The following is a 22069-nucleotide window of genomic DNA, read 5'->3' as shown; positions in this document are numbered from 1 at the left end:
CTTTTTGTTGTACCAAAGTCCTCACTGATTTTGTGCATCAACATTTGGCGTCGTCTGTGGGAAACACACTTATTCCTACTCTCTTCAGCTTTATCAAGCTGGTTTCCACCATTCGTACACTTTTTTTTTTTATCAAGCATCCATCTCCAACATAGGGAGCAAAGGAAGCCACAACACGCATAACGACACCCCCTTGCACCTAGTGCAAAGCAACGAAAGAATAAACAAAAGAAGTTTGTTCTTCAGGCTAAAGTAGATAAGCTGGAGGCTCAGAACAACAAGATAGCAATGAAGAACAAGGTCCTTTAATAGCAGTATGAGAAGCTCTTCGAGATGCTCTATGAGGCTAGGCATACTCAAACACACGAGCTCATCACCCTTGTGGAAATCAACCATCAACTGGGTGCCCTCCAACACGGAGGATCACCTGCCTTCGACATGGGTATTCCTGACGAAAAACGAGCTACTCATCGAAATGTCGATCAACATCTCTCAACCCAGCTGCTTCGACTCGAAGTATGAGAAGTGGAGGAAGACACATTCTTGCAAAAGGAATGGAAAGATCAAGAGCCATTTACCGTGACTGTTAAGACTTCCTAAGACATCGTCGAGAAAATTCTATCCACATAGGCCCAAGGGTCAAAGACCCAAGGGTCATTAAAGGGCTCGGTTATTTACCACAACGTAGGCCCACGCCTAATCCAAGAAAGGAACCACATGCCTTGGAGGGACAAGAAGGTGAAGGAGACTCGGGGGACTTCCAAACGGCACGTCTCGAAAGCCAGTACAGTAAATCTAAGAAAAAGCCACATGCCTTTGACCAAACTTCCATACTTTTAAGGGATGAGGAAAACTTGCAAATGAGAGTTCTAATGATGCCTGACTCCACTCATGATCCTCTTATCCTGCATCTCCTCGAAGAGGTGAACAGGCTAAAGGCCGAGCGTCATGCCCAAATCCTTGGCTGGGATCAACCAAAGCCCGGCCCTCTGACAAAGAGAATCCTTGGCACCCCTCTACAAGGAGAAACGAAACAAAAACTTGGCTTGCAATCTTATACTAGGAGGGAATATCTAATTGAGCATATATACTTCTTTGAATCTACCATGGCATACCGAAGACACAATGATGAGGAATGATGTCTCATATTCCCCTCAACTCTCTTTAGTAGAGCTCTCAATTGGTATTGTCGTCTTCGACCTAATACTGTGGATTCCTTCGCTGAGCTAAAGAGACTTTTCGTGGCTCAACACATCTTCCAAGCTGATCGCGTACACTCCGCTGATGAGCTATACACTATTCATCAGAAATCAAATGAGTCATTGCGTGAATATGCTGGTCGCTTATGCTATAAGTACTCTCGTTGTGTTGAGGCAAATGATAAAACAACACTCAAAGCCTTCACAGTAGGCATGCATGAATGCTTCTTCAAGTGCATGATGAATGCTAACACTTGAAAGACTTACTCTGAGGTAATGATGCAAGCTTACAATCATGCATTTGTCGAGGTAAGGACATACCAAGGGAACCCCCATATGGTTAACCCCTATCAACAAGTGGGAAGTGGAAGTTAAGTTCTACCAAGTGAGGAGATCTTGGCCATTCAGACACCCATTGCATCTTCTCCTGCCTCATTTAGCTACTCGTTTCTACCAAGTGAGGAGATCTTGGCCATTCAGACACCCATTGCATCCTATCATGCCTCATTTAGCTACTCGCTAAGTCACCAAACGTATTCGTCTCTTGGTAAGGGAATGATATTTACTCTCAGCAAGCACATTACAACAAGAGGGATAAAAGTTCGTATCAAGACAACTATGGGTGAACGTACCATTAACTATTATGACTATAGGGCCAAGCCTCATTCTTTCAAAGTGGAGGACTAGGTACTGAAGGAAATGCTATTATAAGAAGGCATACACATTACAAATCTTTTGACCCTCAACCGCTTGAGATCTTTTGTCACACAAGCCATTCGACAAATATTTAAAGAAGAGATAATTCAGACAACTTCTTTTGAGTCTTTTGCATTCCTAGCATTGAAACACTTGGTCTACGCTGACCTACCTCTATATTCCAACTCAGAGCTCTAATATGCGTACTTTGACACAAAGTAAGTGATGCTAAGTGTTACAATCAACATGGTTCACATATCGAAAGCATGGATTCCTTCATGCATAACAAAACATTCATAAGCATAACTTATATCAATCAATATAAACATCATACATTCCAACACATTCATACATAAACCAACTGTGCTTCGAAAGTGTTCAACATACTTTGTGTCATTCGACAATTGCTACAATGTGCCTCGGTACCCTGCCCTTATTCTCACCAACTAGGTGATGAAGGAACTCACATTCATGCCACCAACTAGGTAATGAAATGTACAACCCGTACTCTAATATTATTTGGCAACTTGCCACTCTTATCACCAACCAGGTGAAGAATGAACTTACCTTCGTGCCACTAACCAGGTGATGAAATATACAACCCGTACTCTAACATTATTTGGTAATTTGCCACTCTTATCACCAACCAGGTGAAGAAGGAACTTACCTTCGTGCCACCAACTAGGTGATGAAATGTACAACACGTACTCTAATATTATTTGGCAACTTGCCACTCTTATCACAAACCAGGTGAAGAAAGAACTCATCTTCATGCCACCAACCAGGTGATGAAATGTACAACCCGTACTCTCCTTCATGCCACCAACCAAGTGATGAAATGTACAACCCGTACTCTAATATTATTTGGCAACTTGCCACTCTTATCACCAACCAGGTGAAGAAGGAACTCATCTTCGTGCCACCAACCAGGTGATGAAATGTACAACCCGTACTATAATATTATTTGGCAACTTGCCACTTTTATCACCAACTAGGTGAAGAAGGAACTCATCTTCTTGCCACCAACCAGGTGCTGAAATGTGATGAAAGGTGATGAAGGAACTCACATTCGTACCACCAACCAAGTGATGAAAGCAACTCACCATTCATTCCACCAACTAGAAGACGAGCGGTACAACTTGTACATGTGAACTCTTAGCATTCACAAATAATCAAAAACCTTCAAGCTTTACAATTCAACTAGGGGAGCACTTATGCCCAACAAGAGTTATAGTCACCAACAAATTCTTATTGCAAGCCAACAACGGCTTCAGTGCATGGTATACGAAGATTAAGCTCTTCAGCCCTCTTGCATCTGCTTCAGACATTTATCCTCTATAATAATGCAAATACTACAACTCGTAGAAAGCTTCACACACTCTTGATCAAGACTATTCGAGGTAAATTCAATTTATATGGTTCATCCAAACCTTCGACTATTACAAGATGTGGCTTGCATCACAATCTCTTGCATAACAGTGTGGAAGCAAAATTTGTATATGTTGTCTCTCTCACATTTTCAAATTTCCAGTTTCCCCAAAATTAAAATAAATAAATAAAAAAAAGGAAATTGAGAAATTCAATAACTTCAACAAATGGAGGGCAACTACAATTCTTAAAAGCTTCACACACTCTTGATCAAGATAGTGTGAAGCAAAATCAATTTATGGTACCAAAAAAAGCTTCAACAAATGGAGGGCAACTACAAATGCCAAAAACTTCACACACTCTTGATCAAGATAGTGTGAAACAAAATCAATTCATGGTACCCAACAAAGCTTCAATATCAAAGTTTCACCTACAAAGCTTCAACACAAAAACTTCACCACAAAGCTTCACCAACAAAAGCTTCAACAAATGGAGGGCAACTACAAATGCCAAAAGCTTCACACACTCATCAAGATAGTGTGAAGCAAAATCAATTCATAGTACCCAACAAAGCTTTAACCTCAAAGCTTCACCTATAAAAGCTTCAACACAAAAGCTTCACCTACAAAGATTCACCAACAAAAGCTTCAACAAATGGAGGGCAACTACAAATGCCAAAAGCTTCACACACTCTTGATCAAGATAGTGTGATGGTACCCAACAATGCTTCAACCTTAAAGCTTCACCTACAAAGCTTCAACAAATGGAGGGCAACTACAAATGTCAAAAGCTTCACACACTCTTGATCAAGATGGTGTGAAGCAAAATCAATTCATGGTACCTAAAAAATAAAAAATAAAAAAGATAAATATTTTTGAAAATTTGAAAATTCAAAATTTCAAAAATTCAAAAATTCAAAAAAAAAGAAGGGCCTAGGCCTCCCTTTTTTTGGGCCTAACAACTTTCATAACAAATATATATGAAGGAGAAGTTTTGGGCTACCACTTACAAAGGAAAATGGTGAAGTTTTGTTACTTTGCAAACTTGGCTACTAACAAGACACCTCATTCGTCAACACTCTCGACCGAAGACTTGGGGGACTCCTACCATATACTACTACACCGCGATGACTTGGATCTTTCAAGTTTCCAACCGAGAAGTTTTCCTTACTGGGGAAATCAAGGGACCATTATTTCAACCTAAATGATTCACCCCTGTAAAAGAAAAGGCAACAGGGCTACTTGTTCAAAAACCGAAGAAGCATCACTCTCTGAATCTCGAGAGCCAGATCTTCCTGGATAAAATTTGTCAACACTACCCACATGCAACATTAGCTTTTCGGGTACCACGGGTAGCTTTCTCAAAGATCCATGACCAAGCTAAGACGCGTGAATTTTGTAGCCCCAACTACCCTAACTATTACCCATAAGAGGTAAAGGAACAACATCACTACTGGCTAATTGGCAAATCCCTAGATGTGTTGACCTCCATCTTTTGTGGCAAAGCATACTTACAAGAATGCCTAATTTTTCCTCATATCCAAGAACACACCTTCAACAGATTTGCTTGTTTAAAAATCGAAGAGGCAACACTCTCCGAATTTCGAAAGCCAGATCTTCAACATATCTTCTTGTTTGAAAATCAAAGAGGCACTACTTTCCAAACTTTGAGAGTCAACACTTGGAATCAAGCTTCCAGTCAGGAACTGACTGCCTGGAACCCCTTGCCTGATTACTTACCTAGCATTTCTCTCGAGTACTCATCTTCAACATCTTGTGCTTCCAGATAAGATACCACATCTGCTTAAGGAACATATAGGGCAAGTGAAAATGATACAAGGAAGCATGTGGAGACAAGCGCAACAGAACACGTGCCAACTCACCTATTACTTCTTCAAAAGCAAAGGTATCTCATATCATCAGGGTCGAACGTACTCCAGATTTGTAGAACTTGTTTTGACCCTCAAATTCTCGAGTCAGCTCGTTCCTTTGGAGGAAACCAGGAAACACTCCAATCCAATTCAAGAATAAGCCTGTGGAAAGTCAACAAGTACAACCCGATTCATCCTTTATTTCTTCAAAAGAAAAAGTATCTCATATCATCTATTATCCCTTTTATTCTCTTTATCCTTTTTGTTGCCTACAAGATAGGGAGAATGAGAACAATCAGCTGGAACCCGAGATCAAAACTTCCAATTTGAGGCTGACTGCTTGGAACTCTGATTGCTTACCTTGTTTGTCACCTCTTTCGGCAGATCTCCTAGATCGACGACTTAGAGGACTCCTACTATATGGTTTGTATAACACTTGACCAAGCCCGAAACTACAAGTAAGCTTCAAGTGAAAATGATACATTACCTTGTGCGTCAGCATCGGCTAAAGATACCACTCCTAGATGGAGGACAAATACCTCCAGAAAAGATGCCACTTCTACCTATGGGGCAGAGGCAAGTGAAAATGATACCACGCTTTGGTACTTAGAAGTTTCATGATTACTAAGTGGCTTGGATCTTGCAAGTCCCCAACCGAGAAGCTTCCCTCACTCGGGAACTTAGGGGAGCACTGTTTGTACCATACTTGACCAATCCCGAAACTACCGAGCACCGGTCAACGTTATACCGTCAAGGACCCAGAAGAGTTTCTCTCCAACCAGAAAGCGCTACACATGTCGACATCAGAAGCCAATCACAGCGCGACACATGTCAACATCAGAGGCCAATCACAACACGACACGACACGTGTCAATGTCAGAACAAACCTAGAAACTCTCTTTTATAAAAGGAGATCATTCTCCCACAATAATCCCTAATGCCATTTGTACTAAATCATTTACTAGAACTCACTAAAGGAGAGCTTGAATCTATGTATTTGTGTAAACCCTTCACAATTAATGAGAATTCCTCTACTCCGTGGACGTAGCCAATCTGGGTGAACCACGTACATCTTGTGTTTGTTTCCTTATCTCAATCCATTTACATACTTATCAACACTAGTGACCGGAGCAATCTAGCGAAGGTCACAAGCTATGCTATTGTTAGAAATATAGGGCAAGAAATGATCAATTATACCATCTCCAACAATACTAGCCAAATCTGATGCTATTGTAACTAGCCAAATGACTCAAACGTTAATTTGGCTAGCCAGCTTTCATCAATACTAGCTATTTCCTAAACTTTACAACCCAACCTATTTTTCTTCTCTTAAAGCCCACAAACGACGCAATTTATAGTTTTTCTCTCTCCTCGTAGCTAAATTCAGCTAGTTACTATTCACAAAGTTAAGATAACTAGTCATTTAGTCAGTATGTTGGAGCTTCATTTTTTCTGTATTGTTTAAAGTAGCCAAAAGTCTCATTTAGTTAGGTTGTTGGAAATGCTCTAATTCGCATCAATTATTATCCAAAATCTTGATATTTATATCGGTAGCTGCATGTATAGTTATCCAGTGGCTGTCGTATTTATTTTGGGTAGGTTGTATGTTATTATGTGTTGCAAAAATCAGAAAGCCAGACCCCAAAATAATAATTCAAAAATACAGAAAGAAGCTTTCTTGATCATTGGTAATTTGACCATACATTATTAGGATATACATAAGAAAATACATAGCCAATTGCTGGCCTCCATGCTTTTCCATTTGCTCAAAGGAGCTTTGAAATTGAAGCTAAAAAGCTTAAGCACCTAGGCAGTCACTGATGTCTCAATTGCCAGCAGCTTCCCTGAAAAGGTTCTACCCATGGCTGTGTCCTTATTGTTGATTTCCCATAGTTCTGGAAGTGCTTCTCTGATATTGTGGATGCTCTCGATTGCATAATCCACACCCTTGGTTCTGTTGGAAGTGCCAACCTATACATATATAGATGCAATAGATAGGGTTTAGAAATGTTTTATATTAGCAACAAACATGAACTGAACAATATTTATTTTCGGTTTACAACTTACCAATACAGTATGGAGACCGATGTTCTTTCCAGCTTGTATGTTCCTGATGCTATCATCAAAGAATAGCTGCAAGAGTACCAAATCTCATTGTTAGAAGTGCTTTAGTCGAATCGCTTGTGTTAGAAGCTCTTTGTTTAGAAGCACAGCAAGATTTTTATTACAACTTTAAGTGCTTCCCGAAAATGCACTTGAAAGCACTTTGGTTCTTTACTAGAATGCCCTAAAAATTCATGGAAGGTGCTTCTGATTGTCTAGCGCTTTTGGCACTTCGAATTAAAAGCACAGACCCTACGGTTAATAACACGAAATGGATCATTTTAAATTTCAGGAATGCTTGGTAAGAAAGAACTAATTAGATGGCAATGTAAGTAGAATTTCACATCAGATTCATAAACAAGTAGGAGAATAATTGTCTTACAGTTCTTTGAGGGTTAATGTTGGCTTTTTCAAAGGCTTGTTCATATGCATTTGCAAATGGCTTGCAAACAATTGGAGTCACTGGAAGCTCTGATATTTCAGCATCAAATAAGCAAGAATGATCAAAAACACTTGTGCTACTGCATCCTTCATCATCATTAGTGGGATTCAGAGTCTCAAAGCAAATAACTCCTTCAAAGCAGTCATTCAATCCAAGCTTGCTTAGGGTTTTTGCCACGTGGACCTTATCCCCATTTGAGAAAATCTGTTTCATGTATAAAACAAAAGAAAACATAATTAGAGGAATAAATATTTAAATATTGAAGCTAATTAGTAATTAATTACAATCAATTTCCTATTTAAATGTGACTTGTTGCTTACAAGTTTCCTGTATGGCAGGCTCAGCAATAGAGTCCTTAAGACATGGTCAGGTCTTAGATTCTCATAGGGCAATCTTCCATGAACAAAACTGTAATATTTGGGAATTTGTGAGATTATTGCATCGTATAATGATGGAAAATAAATAAATAAAAAACAGAAAATAGAAAATTTTGGTACCTATGATAGTCATCATTGTCAAAATTGTAACCAATAGCCTTCAGACCGGCCATTGATGTTCCATAATTCTTGTACAATACTTGATTCACCTCAGTGACTCTTTTTTCCTCTATGCCTAATTTTTTAACCATGAATTCTGAGAAAAAGATGATTAAGAATAATCAGATAATTAATATTCAATTTTACTAAATCACTGATGAAAAGTGTGTGTGGATGGAGGAGGCATTGATGGATTGTGCTATACCTTCAATGTTCTTGGTGCATTGTTTAGATAATCCAGAACTCAAGGGATAAAGGGTGTCATCAAGATCTGCAACAAAACAGTTTCTTTGTTATTATTATTTTTTTTTTCAATTCGAGTCGTATTGTAATCTAATTTATAATATAAGGAGGTGGATTCGAATATGAGTGAACAGGGGGACTACTGCTAATCTCTTGGTTACATCCAAGTTAACAAGCTTAGGTCTGGAAACTTAAAGGCATGGTATATATGAGACTTAAAAAGGATAAAAAGTGAAAATACTTACCAAAGAGAAGGCACTCATATTTTGGCATCTGATCAGCCTGCTGATACTGGTTTTGGAATTCCATTTTAGCACTACAAATCAAAGCTTCAAAAGAAAGCCGGAAGGTTACTTAAGAGAGAGAGAGAGAGAGAGAGAGAGAGAAAGAGGTGCAATGTTTAAAGGAGGAAGGGAGTTTTGTTGCAGAGAGAAGATGGTGCAGATGAGACTTGGGTTTGAGTTGAGAAAATATTGGAGGGCTTAAATCATATATATATAAGAAATCCACAGGAAGGTCAAGCATGCCACCTTCTTTGACACTCAAACGTCTAGAAGGTAGAAACGTATATAATATATCTCGACTATATATATATATATATATATATGCGACTGGCCACAACACACCACACACAATTCAAAATTGAACACCTAAAATAAGGGAAAGCATTTCTACGTGTATATCAACAGTGAAAGCATGTGAAACGTATCAAATCCTCAACAATCAACATATAGCATAAAAATAAGAAGTGCATGTCACATTGAAAGTTTTTAAGGTGCATTTCAAGACTGATATCACAAACACAAGGATAAATTTTTGTAATGCTATAGTCGACCACACCATGAATCTCTAGTGGAACTCTCATAGGATTCCAACACAGATGAAATTCTGCCATCTGTCATCACTAGGTGTAGTGTTATCAATATTTAGTTTGTAGGTTAATATTATATATACATGTTATGATTCAAGTGCAAAAAACGAGTATTCCTGTATCGATAACAACTCTCGCTAAAGCAACGCAACAACCTCTCCTTCTGAACCTTCATCATAGAGGAAGGAATTGTTGATGATTTTGGCCGGCTCTATAGTTTCGAGGTTGTCTTAGATCTTTTTACCGTTTTGCGGAACATCTTGGCCCTCATCAATTTAAAACAGACTTTTCAAGTATTTAAATACTATTTAAATTTATAGCATCACGAAGCAGTGTTACAATCACGTTAAAAAAAATTCTCGTACTCATTTAGAGTAGAACAAATAGCTTTTCCCATTTCAACTTTAGTGAAGTGTTGCACCAAAAAGAACAAAGAGCTTTGATAGGATGAGAATATTTTAAGCTGGGTGGTTCAACACATCCATTTTTATCTTACTCCCTCTTTTCAATTTCCTTAATCCAACATCTTATACCATCCTTTCAATTTACTCAATTCAACAACAACAACAACAAAGCCTTTTCCCACTAAGTGGGGTCGACTATATGAATTCTAGAACGCCATTGCGCTCGGTTTTGTGTCATGTCCTCCATTAGATCCAAGTACTCTAAGTCTTTTCTTAGAGTCTCTTCCAAAGTTTTCATAGGTCTTCCTCTACCCCTTCGGCCCTGAACCTCTGTCCCGTAGTCACATCTTCGAACCGGAGCGTCAGTCGGCCTTCTTTGCACATGTCCAAATCACCGGAGCTGATTTTCTCTCATCTTTCCTACAATTTCGGCTACTCCTACTTTACCTCGGATATCCTCATTCCCAATCTTATCCTTTCTCGTGTGCCCACACATCCCACGAAGCATCCTCATCTCCGCTACACCCATTTTGTGTACGTGTTGATGCTTTACCACCCAACATTCTGTGCCATACAACATCCCTGGCCTTATTGCCGTCCTATAAAATTTTCCCTTGAGCTTCAGTGGCCTACGACGGTCACACAACACGCCGGATGCACTATTTCCATCCAGCTCGTATTCTATGGTTGAGATCTCCATCTAATTCTCCGTTCTCTTGCAAGATAGATCCTAGGTAGCGAAAACGGTCGCTTTTTGTGATCTTCGCTAGATTGCTCCGGTCATTAGTGTGGATAAGTATATAAATGGATAGAGATAGGAAAGCAAACACAAGATGTACGTGGTTCACCCAGATTGGCTACGTCCACGGAATAGAAGAGTTCTCATTAATTGTGAAGGGTTTACACAAGTACATAGGTTCAAGCTCTCCTTTAGTGAGTATAAGTGAATGATTTAGTACAAATGACATTAGGAAATATTGTGGGAGAATGATCTCGTAATCACGAAACTTCTAAGTATCGGAGTGTGGTGTCGTCTTGACTTGCCTTATCTGTCTCATAGGTAGATGTGGCATCTTCTCTGGAAGTACTCTTCTTCCATCCAGGGGTGGTATCTTTAACTGGTGGAGATGCACAAGGTAATGTATCAATTTCACTTGAAGCTTACTTGTAGTTTCAGGCTTGGTCAAGCGCGATACAAACCATGTAGTAGGAGTCCCCCAAGTCGCCGAGCTAGGGGGTCTGCTGAAAGAGGTGACAGACAAAGTAAGCAATCAGAGCTCCGACTGATTGTTCACCTTCTCCCCATCTTGCAGCAGCATGAAGGATAAAGAGAAGAAAAATGAGAAGAGATGATATGAGATACTTTTGCTTTTGAAGAAGTAACTTTCCACAGGCTTATTCTTGAACTGAGCTAGAGGGTTTTCTGGTTTCCTCCAGAGTATAAGGCCGACTGAAGAATTTGAGGGTCAAAACAAGTCCATCAAATCTAGAGTACGTTCCACCCTGCTGATATGTGATACTTTTGCTTTTGACAGAGTAATGGATGTATCGGCACGTGTGCTGTTACGCTTGTCTCCACATGCTTCCTTGTATCCTTCGCCCTTGCCCTATCTGTTCCTCAAGCAGATGCGGAATCTTCCTTGGAAACATAAGATGTTGAAGATGAGTACTCGAGAGCAATGCCAGGTAAGTAATCAGGTAAGGGGTTCCAGGCAGTCAGTTCCTGGCTGGAAGCTTGATTCCAAGTGCTGACTGATTGCTCTCTTTCTCCTTGTCTTGCAGGTAAAAACAAGGCCAAAAGAAAAGACAGGGAAAAAGCATGATATGGGATACTCTTGCTTTTAACCCTGATGATATGAGATATTCTTGCTCTAGTATAGCTTGTTTGCAGAGGTATTATCGGGGGGAAAGAAAGCTGAATATTTCGAAAGGCTTCGTTGGGAGTGCCCTCTCAGATATGATGAAGGGTTGAGCATTTTTGCAGGTCTGTCTGTCCGTTGGGGATGGAGGTCGACATATATAGGAGTCTCCCTAACAACAAGTAGTAATGCTATTCCTTTACCCTGCTTGGTCATAGCACGGTAGTAGGAGCTGCCAGTTTCACATGTTTTAACTCTGTCAGAGCACTTTGAAAAAGTGGTCTGTGGTATCTGGCTCTCGAGATTCGGAGAACGATGCCTCTTCGATTTTTGAGAAAGCAATCATGCTGGGGGTTCGATTTTGGAGCAAGCAATCTTGTTGGGAGTGTTGTCTCGAATGTGAGTAAAGGTTGGGCATGTTTGCTAGTCTACCTTGCCACGAAGCACAAAGGTTGACACACAGGGACTTTCCAATTATCCAGCAATGGTACTGTTCCTTTACCCTCTCTTCAATTTTGAGAAAGTAGTCATGTTGGGAGTCTGGCTCTCGAGATTCGGAGGACAGTGCCTCTTCGATTTTGGAGCAAGCAATCTTGTTGGGAGTGTTTTCTCGAATGTGAGTAAAGGTTGGGCATGTTTGCTAGTCTACCTTGCCACGAAGCACAGAGGTTGACACACAGGGACTTTCCAATTATCCAGCAGTGGTACTGTTCATTTACCCTTGTGGGTAATAATATGGTAGCTAGACCTTCAAAATTTATGTGTCTAAACTTTTGTTAGTGCTGTTTCTTTGCTATTCTTTTACCTTTCTTGGTCAGAGCGATGTAGTGGGAGCTGCAAGCTTCACGTGCTCAACTTTGGCAGAGAACTTTGGCAAAGTTATTTGTGGTACCCATGAGCTATTGTTGCGTGTGGGAAGTGGGTGATTGAACAGTAAGATTCATGTGCTTTCTACTTCACCAGAAGTCTTCGACAGAATGCCCATAATTTCTGCAAAGCTGAGTGTGCGTGTGACAGGTGCTGACAAGGCTAGAAAAGTAGGTGCCTCTTCGATTTCTGAGATCGGCCCTCGTGGTTTCTGAGCAGCCCAGCTTTTGAGAAAGCGAGCGCCTCTTCGATTGATTCGGAGAACGATGCCTCATCGATTTTTGAGAAAGCAATCATGCTGGGGGTCTGGCTCTCGAGATTCGGGGAGCAGTGTCTCTTCGATTTTTGAGAAAGTAATCATGTTGGGAGTCTGGCTCTCGAGATTCGGAGGGCGGTGCCTCTTCAATTTTGGAGCAAGCAATCTTGTTGGGAGTGTTTTCTCGAATGTGAGTAAAGGTTGGGCATGTTTGCTAGTCTACCTTGCCACGAAGCACAGAGGTTGACACACAGGGACTTTCCAATTATCCAGCAATGGTACTGTTCCTTTACCCTCTCTTCGATTTTTAAGAAAGTAGTCATGTTGGGAGTCTGGCTCTCGAGATTCGGAGGACGGTGCCTCTTCGATTTTGGAGCAAGCAATCTTATTGGGAGTGTTTTCTCGAATGTGAGTAAAGGTTGGGCATGTTTGCTAGTCTACCTTGCCACGAAGCACAGAGGTTGACACACAGGGACTTTCCAATTATCCAGCAGTGGTACTGTTCATTTACCCTTGTGGGTAATAATATGGTAGCTAGACCTTCAAAATTTATGGGTCTAAACTTTGTTAGTGCTGTTTCTTTGCTATTCTTTTACCCTTCTTGGTCAGAGCGATGTAGTGGGAGCTGCAAGCTTCACGTGCTCAACTTTGGCAGAGAACTTTGGCAAAGTTATCTGTGGTACCCATGAGCTATTGTTGCGTGTGGGAAGTGGGTGATTGAACAGTAAGATTCATGTGTTTTCTACTTCCCCAGAAGTCTTTGACAGAATGCCCATAATTTCCGCAAAGCTGAGTGTGCGTGTGACAGGTGCTGACAAGGCTGGAAAAGTAGGTGCCTCTTCGATTTCTGAGATCGGCCCTCGTGGTCTCTGGGGAGCCCAGCTTTTGAGAAAGCGAGCGCCTCTTCGATTTCTGAGATCGGCATTCGTGGTCTTTGAGCAGCCCAACTTTTGAGAAAACAAACGCCTCTTCAATTTCTGAGATCAACCCTCGTGATCTCTAAGCAGCCCAGCTTTTGAGAAAGCAAACGCCTCTTCGATTTCTGAGCAGGCGCCTCTTCGATTTCTGAAGCTCCGTCGAGTGCAGATTTTTATAGGGGCTGGCATTAAGTTCCAAAGCACACTTGAATCTCCACCAGTAGAAGCTTCATTCTTGCACTTCTAAGATCTTGATTTGTCCGACCTCTTCTCTCTTCAACACCTTTGAAAATGTCTGGCCCCTCCGACCGTCGTTTTGACTTGAACCTTGTTAAAGAGGCAGCCCCGCCTTCTCCAGACAACATATGGCGCCCATCCTTCGTCTCCCCTACTGGTCCTCTTACCGTTGGGGATTCCGTGATGAAGAATGATATGACCGCTGCGATGGTGGCCAGGAACCTTCTCACTCCCAAAGATAACAGACTTCTTTCCAAACGGTCTGATGAGTTAGCTGTTAAGGATTCGCTGGCTCTCAGTGTTCAGTGTGCAGGTTCTGTGTCTAATATGGCCCAACGCCTATTTGCTCGAACCCGCCAAGTTGAATCATTGGCAGCTGAAGTGATGAGTCTCAAACAGGAGATTAGAGGGCTCAAGCATGAGAATAAACAGTTGCACCGGCTCGCACATGACTATGCTACAAACATGAAGAGGAAGCTTGACCAGATGAAGGAAACTGATGGTCAGGTTTTACTTGATCATCAGAGATTTGTGGGTTTGTTCCAAATGCATTTATTGCCTTCGTCTTCTGGGGCTGTACCGCGTAATGAAGCTCCAAATGATCAACCTCTGATGCCTCCTCCTTCTAGGGTTCTGTCCAGTACTGAGGCTCCAAATGATCCCCCTCCGGTGCCTTCTCTTTCTGGGGCTCTACCGACTGCTGAGACTTCTCCTAAGCAACCTTTGTGAAGGCTCCCTCTTGTGTGTTTATTTTGACTCATGTATATGTACATATTTGTAGCTTATCGGGGATATCAATAAATAAGCTTTCCTTCATTTCAACGTATTGTGTTAAATACACCAAAGCCTTCTTCGCTAAGTTCTTTGAATTTTCTTTTGTTGAAGCTTGTATGTTGAAGCTTTCTGAGTGGAGCATGTAGGTTGGGGTAGTGTTCCCTTAATTTCCCGAATGAGGAAAACTTCTCGGTTGGAGACCTGGAAAATCCAAGTCACTGAGTGGGATCGGCTATATGAATCTTAGAACGCCATTGTGCTCGATCCTGTGTCATGTCCTTCGTTAGATCCAAGTACTCTAAGTCTTTTCTTAGAGTCTCTTCCAAAGTTTTCCTAGGTCTTCCTCTACCCCTTCGGCCCTGAACCTCTGTCCCATAGTCGCATCTTCTAATCGGAGCGTCAGTAGGCCTTCTTTGCACATGTCCAAACCACCGTAACCGATTTTCTCTCATCTTTCCTTCAATTTCGGCTACTCCTACTTTACCCCGGATATCCTCATTCCTAATCTTATCCTTTCTCGTGTGCCCACACATCCAACGAAGCATCCTCATCTCCGCTACACCCATTTTGTGTACGTGTTGATGTTTCACCGCCCAACATTCTGTGCCATACAGCATCGCCGGCCTTATTGCCGTCCTATAAAATTTTCCCTTGAGCTTCAGTGGCATACGGCGGTCACACAACACGCCGGATGCACTCTTCCACTTCATCCATCCAGCTTGTATTCTATGGTTGAGATCTCCATCTAATTCTCCGTTCTTTTGCAAGATAGATCCTAGGTAACGAAAACGGTCGCTCTTTGGTATTTCTTGATCTCCGATCCTCACCCCTAACTCGTTTTGGCCTCCATTTGCACTGAACTTGCACTCCATATATTCTGTCTTTGATCGGCTTAGGCGAAGACCTTTAGATTCCAACACTTCTCTCCAAATGTTAAGCTTTGCATTTACCCCTTCCTGAGTTTCATCTATCAACACTGTATCGTTCAATTTACTCAATTCAACGATAAAAAATTAAAAAAAAAAAATAGTGTTAAAGAGAAGTGTGAATCATACAACCCTTTAAATTACTCAGGTATATTACGGTTGATTTGCTGGTAATATCTTATGTTTGTGTCACATCTTTGACCAACTAAAGTACAATTTACATCCTAATATAAAAAGCACTCGAGGATTTAGTGCTTTTCTAATCCTATAACTTTTTGTATGGAAAACGCGTGGTCGTTGTTAGCAAGCATTTGGAAACTTGTAATCCATGACATCATGGAAGTGGTGTATTTATAAAATAGCAAATAAAGAATACAGATTTCAACCATTCATGAAACGTGTGAAATAGTTAGCGAAGAAGTTCCGAGAACAATGTACAAACTACGAATAACTAAGTAGGCAGAACCTGAGGTTCAAGGGGTGATGAGCCGTCATCCTCGGACCCAACCAGCGGTGTCTCCACTGTTTTCTCACCATCTTTCTCTTCAAAACCGTCCTTAAATCTATCGTAATTGGTCGCTTCAGCCGGTTTATATGGTCTTTCCCCCAACACCTTGATCAGGTCATCTTGGTGAAGAACTTCCTTTTCAAGCAACAGTTCTGCAATTTCAGCTATTTGCTCTTTATGTTCCTCTACGAGTTCAACTGTGCGTGCATACGCCTTACCCACCCATTCGCGCACTTCACCATCAATAAGGGCTCCGGTCTTGCTGCTGTAGGGCTTTGACATCTCAAATGATTCTTCCCTTTGAGGGAAAGAAAGGAGACCTACCTTGTCACTGAAACCATAGACTGCAACTTGGGCGTAGGTCATCTTTGTCACTTTCTCCAGATCGTTTTGGGCTCCTGTCGAGATTTTTCCCAACATAACCTGCACCCCAGAATATGTTAACCAACAATATCACTAGATGACTAATGAAGTTCCAAGGAACTTGAGAATGACGATAGAAGAATAAGAAGAATTAAGAAATGTTACGTATCATAAACATCTTCAAAAATAAGACTAATGAAGTTTCATGTTACCTGTTCAGCTGCTCTACCACCGAGGGTCATGCAGGTCATATCAAAAAGCTGCTCCTTGGTCATGAGGAGGTTTTCATTTGGAACATACTGGGCAAACCCAAGTGCTGCAGTACCACGAGGAACAATGGTCACTTTCAACAACGGTTCTGCGTGTTCTAAGAACCAGCCGGTAACAGCATGCCCTGATTCATGGTAGGCAACAGTACGGCGCTCGAGCTTGCTTATAACCTGTTTGACAAGCAAAAGGATGTCAAAATTCCAATTATACAGAACAAAGACAAAGAAAAACACTGAAGGTTAAAAGTCAAAGCATTCTCAACTAAGACATAAAATCCCTTATATCTACCTATAAGTTTGATCTGGACCTTTGTTAACACTACTGAACCTGCATAATGGAGGCTAAAGTGGGACCTACAAGGTCCAGATCAATGGAAAGAACCTGTTCTAACTCAACATAAGGGGCCACCTATAGCCGCATAAGATCCAACCCCAGTACTATAGTTTTAGGAAGATGGATAACAAGAGTTGCCAAATATTTTCTTCTTCCAAGGTATGCAATGATTATCTCCAAAGGTTCCAACCAAATCTCTAGCTAAAGTGCACATCACAAATTCCATCATAGCAATGACCGGAGTCCTAAGTAGGGAGGACACAATGCTGTGCCAGCCCATGTTATGCAGCATTGCTCTTTCTTTCATTTTCGGACAATGAGGAGATGAGAGGGAAGGGAATGGTAAATTTACTAAGAAATGAAATAAAGTTATCATATGCCATGAAACTAACGAACAATCCAAAAATGACTTACCCTGTTCTTCTTCTCCAAACCACCAATAATTCTGTCTATAGCCGCCTCAAAATGCTGCATTGTGACCAGTGCACTCTCATTTCTTGCAGCAATTAGAGCACCTTCATTGCAAACATTTGCAATGTCTGCCCCAGCAAACCCTGGAGTCAGGGCTGCAAGCCTTTGAGAATAATATGATGGTTCATGATCAAGTTTGATCTTTTTCAAGTATATCTGAAATATCTGGTCACGACCTTTAATATCGGGCCTATCAATAGAGATTTGGCGATCAAATCGACCAGGCCTTAATAAGGCTTTGTCCAAAATATCAGGCCTATTGGTGCCAGCAAGAACAACTACTCCAGCAGTTGTTCCAAAGCCATCCATCTCTACCAACAACTGATTTAGAGTACTCTCACGCTCATCATTGGAACCTGAGAATCCCCCACGCCCCCTTGCTCGACCAATTGCATCAATCTCATCAATAAATATAATACTCGGAGCACATTGCCTTGCTTCCTGAAACAAGTTTCTAACTCTAGATGGTCCAACACCGACGAACATCTCCATGAAGTCTGATCCAGATATAGACAGAAATGGAACACCAGATTCCCCTGCAGTTGCTTTTGCTAGAAGGGTCTTTCCAGTGCCTGGAGGGCCTACCAATAGAGCTCCTTTGGGAATTTTGGCTCCCAAATCCTCATATTTCTTAGGATTCTTGAGAAAGTGCACAAATTCCATGATTTCCTGCTTTGCTTCATCACAACCAGCAACATCTTTAAAATAGATCTGTACCAATTAAAAATATCAGGTACTGCTGAAAACGTATGACAGAGCTTAAGAAAATATATTACAACAGATTAATGACAAGAAAACACTAGCGAAACAAAAAGTCAACCTTGTTCTTTGCATTTTTATCTACTTTTGTAACTTGGGCTTTTCCTATATTGAAGATCCCACGGCCACTTTTTCCACCAGGGCCACCAATACCTAGTCCACCCTGCATTTTCCGCCCCATAAACAAGAGGGATCCCAAAAGCAGTAGTGTTGGTGCAAATCTCATCAATTCTTGGTACCAAACCATCTCCGAGGCATATGTAACAGGAACAAAATCATGACTGTCTATTCCCAATGCTTCCTGGGCATCCTCCAACTTCTCCTCAAAAGATTCAACACTTCCAATATTGAAATAGTATTTGTACTGGCCCCCATTTGCACGAGTAGGGGTACCAGGTCCTTGGACAACTTCCTCACTTGTCTGACCGCGTGGTGAGTTACGCACATACACTTTGGCAACTGATTTATTAGAGACAACTATATGATCCACTAAGCCTGGTTCCAGAAGTTTGTTTTTAAACTCTTGGAAACTTATCTGCAAAGAACAAAATTGCAGAGCATGTGAGTAGATAACTTCTTTCTGGTATAGAGAAATAACGTAAACATAAAACAGAGTGGTACCACAAAAGAGATTACAAACAAGACTCAAATCTTTGACCAGATTCGTACACATACATGTCAATGAATTTACTAATTTGGAAGTGAACCGGTAATTTCTCAGTAATTAGGGTAACAAACATGTTGGCTGAATCTAGCTCACGCCCAACATCAACTCAAATTAGGGTCACAAAACTCGGCTTTATATCACAACAAAACAAGAAATTTTACAATGTGGCCTGTAGTTACATAAACACCATTCAGAAAACCTAAAATGAAAAAACAAATATAGCAAGATAATTGAAAGAAAGAGATCACATATTTGTGTATACACTAACCTGTTGCTGATCAGGAGAACCAAAGGAGAAGGAGGAAAGAAATAGCCCAATGACCAATAGGGGGGTGATTAAATTTTGAAACTGCCTCAAGAAAGTTTCCTGAAAACTCCCCTGATCATTTGTCTTTGATTCGTCTAAATTGAAAGAAACTTAAAGTTAATAGAAATGTAAAAGACTATAAATGCACAACCAACACGGAATTGTCTTAAAAACATATTCCTAAAATTTTGGGGATGAAAGAGCATGTCGTCCTGGATAGGGAGAGAAACAAAAATAGCGAGAAAGAGAACTAGAGAAAGGAGAAAAGACGGTGAACCAATCTTCTTACTTAATATGACAAAATGTCCAAAAAATATTTTTTAATAAAAGCTTATATGCAGGCAATCCATAATAACAAAAAATAGAATAATTAAACTTAGTATTTAAGAAAATGATCTTAAAACAAATAACTAATCCCAAAATTCTAGTCTTAATGATAAAATATAAATTGTTTACTTGCATCTTTCATTACATAAGCCCTCACCTGCTATAATAGGCCCTAATGAAGGATTTTATGCCTACCTCCTCCCCTTTAACCCACCCCACTGAACACTGGACAGCTTTAAATTACACAAGTATTCAGTATCAAATACTAACATAGAACCTACACTTTTAAATTTGACACTATTTTCTATCAGACTCAGATGAGTCTCTTATGACCAAGTTTACATACAGAAAAATTGTAGTCATTTATCAGTGTTGGTGACAAACACCTACTAAATAAAATGTCCATTTTACGACGAGATACATCTTGTTTTTAAGGTATGCTAAGCCTAGGTAGGGAACTGCAAGAGTCGACCTCTAACTGTGAGTGTGGGGTAAGTGCTTTACAACTAGAACCATGTGTCTCCATGAAAGTACTTATTCTAACCAGCAAATAAAAACTTACAGCGGTGCCACTTCGAAACTCCAATGTTTCAAAAACACATTATTTTTTTTCCTGACAACATGATTCATATATTCAAAACTCCAAAACATCTAAGCACACATGAGATTCTGAAACGTAAAAACACTAATCTAACATAAATTAAAACAACAAAATCCTACATTTTTTCACTTATATGATAAACATTCAACTCACACAATCATAATAGTGAAAATGTATCGAAAGTAAGCCCTGTTGCAGCTGGAAAGACAGAAACTTAACCTTTCGACTCCGATTTCTGCTCATCACCTTTCGGAATTTCCTTCTTTTCCTTGGGATAGAAGTTCTCATAATCTGCAACACCAAGAGCAACACAAGCACATACTCAATCTAACCACTATCTTTCTCGACAAATCACAGCAACAATTACATTCATTTAGCTGAAATACAATTAACTAACAAACCCACAACACAAAAATAAAATAAAAACTGAAAATTGCATACTCTTTTTCTTTGGGTTTTCACTCGAAAAGTGTCGGCAAAGTTTAGGGCTTGCAAGAATGCCACTGAAATCCGAAACGCATGCTTTGTGGGCTGCTATTGACGCAGCAAAATACGACCTCAAAAACCCTAATTCCCCATCGACCGGACCCAGATACGAACCAAAACGCGGAACTCCAGAAGTCCCTCCATTCCCAATCAGACCCGCCGATCGCCCACTTCCATTCGACAAATTCTACCACACAAAATTAAAAAAAATAAAAATAAAAAACCCCCGGAAATTTAAACAAAAAATTAAATTAAAAGTCGAAAAAAAGAAGATAAGAGAGATTGGAGAGCTTACACAGGAGCGAGAAGATCGAGAAACGGAGCGACCAATCCGAGAAAAAATCATAACTTTGATGCCTCAGGTGGAGAGGGAGACTGAAATTTTGCTTCTGGGAATCGTTGAGAGCCAATGGAAACTTACCTCTCGAGCTGATTCGATGAACCCATTTGGAAAAATCCGATTTTTCTTTGTTTTCTTTTGGTTTTGTAAAATTATTCGGTGCGTATTTTGGGCGAAGTGCGTGTGTTTGCGAACTGGGGAGGCGAGAAAAATACAAGGTGTTTGGTTGCGGAGATATTTGGTGTTACGTGGATTATTTTTATCGAAAGGATGACTTGCTTGGCAAACAAGACAATACATTCACGCCCACGGATTTCGACTACCAAAACGTAGTTTGGCTTTTGGCTGTTGAAAACAAATAGTCGGACTCCTTCATAACTTTTGACGAAACCTTTATCGGACTTGAATTGTAAAAACCATAATACGATATGGTTTGAGTTTCATACGATTAAGTGACAAAATTTGAGTTTTGAATAATTAAGTTAGATTGAATGTGAGTTTCATAAGGTATTACCGCAAATAAGCCTTCATGAATTTATTGGTCTTTCTACATGCAAACCGGAACATTGGTATCATAGTGAAAATAATGCTTGGTAGATAACTTACTTTAGAGCAAGTTAGATAATTTTTTTAATCAAATTTGGGATTGTTAAAAGACAAATGCTAGGTAGACCAGATTTTTAAATTTAATTTTGTAAACTATATGATATAATTGTTGATATGAAACACATGAAATAATTTTTTTTTAATTATTTTAGTTGTTGGATTTAAAATTGGACTGTTAGATCTTTTTTTACTCAAAAAAAAAATGTTTTTGGGGTAAAAACTAAATTTTATAGAGAAATATTTCTAGGTTGAAAATTTTAGGTTTTAACCTAAGCATTGAAGATGGCCTTGGCATTTCTCATCTAAAAAGTTGATTCAAGAAAATCAATAAACAAGTATTTAAAATAAGAGGTTAAAAGGTGTAGCGAATGAGTTATGATTTTGAAAGTTTACAAGTCTATTTCTAGAGAACTTGGATAATTCGCTATATTTCTTCTCATATTCCATATCCTTGGATTATCCA

The 22069-nt window shown here is 40.1% G+C and overlaps 4 protein-coding genes across 6 annotated transcripts; 1 reads left to right on the top strand and 3 right to left on the bottom strand.

The window, feature by feature from the left end:
* Nucleotides 1–6794: 6794 nt before the first annotated feature.
* Nucleotides 6795–8939, bottom strand: LOC126591154 (uncharacterized). Its single transcript, XM_050256732.1, has 7 exons — nucleotides 8703–8939; nucleotides 8420–8485; nucleotides 8176–8311; nucleotides 7999–8086; nucleotides 7619–7882; nucleotides 7201–7266; nucleotides 6795–7104 (listed from the first exon to the last, which is right to left on the bottom strand). The coding sequence occupies exons 1-7, from the start codon at nucleotides 8764–8766 to the stop codon at nucleotides 6940–6942; spliced, it is 849 nt and encodes a 282-aa protein (XP_050112689.1). The 5' UTR covers nucleotides 8767–8939; the 3' UTR covers nucleotides 6795–6939.
* A 632-nt stretch (nucleotides 8940–9571) lies between these two features.
* Nucleotides 9572–15621, bottom strand: LOC126591153 (uncharacterized). The gene is made up of 2 exons (XM_050256731.1): nucleotides 15008–15621; nucleotides 9572–10060 (listed from the first exon to the last, which is right to left on the bottom strand). The coding sequence occupies exons 1-2, from the start codon at nucleotides 15512–15514 to the stop codon at nucleotides 9914–9916; spliced, it is 654 nt and encodes a 217-aa protein (XP_050112688.1). The 5' UTR covers nucleotides 15515–15621; the 3' UTR covers nucleotides 9572–9913.
* Nucleotides 11950–14644, top strand: LOC126591152 (uncharacterized). Of its 2 annotated transcripts, none has more exons than XR_007612262.1 (2): nucleotides 11950–12042; nucleotides 12260–12406. XR_007612262.1 is itself a non-coding variant. In XM_050256730.1 (2 exons), exon 2 carries the CDS (start codon nucleotides 13923–13925, stop codon nucleotides 14595–14597), a length of 675 nt encoding a protein of 224 aa, XP_050112687.1. In that variant the 5' UTR covers nucleotides 11950–12042; nucleotides 13175–13922; the 3' UTR covers nucleotides 14598–14644. The 2 variants fall into 2 exon arrangements, 1 of the variants encoding a protein (XP_050112687.1); XM_050256730.1 differs by lacking the exon at nucleotides 12260–12406 and adding an exon at nucleotides 13175–14644.
* Nucleotides 15622–15902: 281 nt separating the features above from the next.
* Nucleotides 15903–21236, bottom strand: LOC126591151 (ATP-dependent zinc metalloprotease FTSH 10, mitochondrial-like). 2 transcript variants are annotated; one of them, XM_050256727.1, is made up of 8 exons: nucleotides 20956–21236; nucleotides 20616–20847; nucleotides 20394–20465; nucleotides 19208–19341; nucleotides 18334–18807; nucleotides 17457–18224; nucleotides 16652–16879; nucleotides 15903–16499 (listed from the first exon to the last, which is right to left on the bottom strand). In XM_050256727.1, the coding sequence occupies exons 1-8, from the start codon at nucleotides 21004–21006 to the stop codon at nucleotides 16020–16022; spliced, it is 2439 nt and encodes an 812-aa protein (XP_050112684.1). In that variant the 5' UTR covers nucleotides 21007–21236; the 3' UTR covers nucleotides 15903–16019. The 2 variants fall into 2 exon arrangements, with proteins under 2 accessions (XP_050112684.1, XP_050112685.1); XM_050256728.1 differs by lacking the exons at nucleotides 19208–19341; nucleotides 20956–21236 and having other exon boundaries at nucleotides 20616–20764.
* Nucleotides 21237–22069: the final 833 nt, after the last annotated feature.

This window comes from Malus sylvestris, chromosome 11, assembly GCF_916048215.2.
Source record: "Malus sylvestris chromosome 11, drMalSylv7.2, whole genome shotgun sequence".
NCBI lineage: Eukaryota > Viridiplantae > Streptophyta > Magnoliopsida > Rosales > Rosaceae > Malus > Malus sylvestris.
Note: the sequence above shows the minus strand (reverse complement) of the source record. Positions and strands in the feature narration are given on the sequence as shown.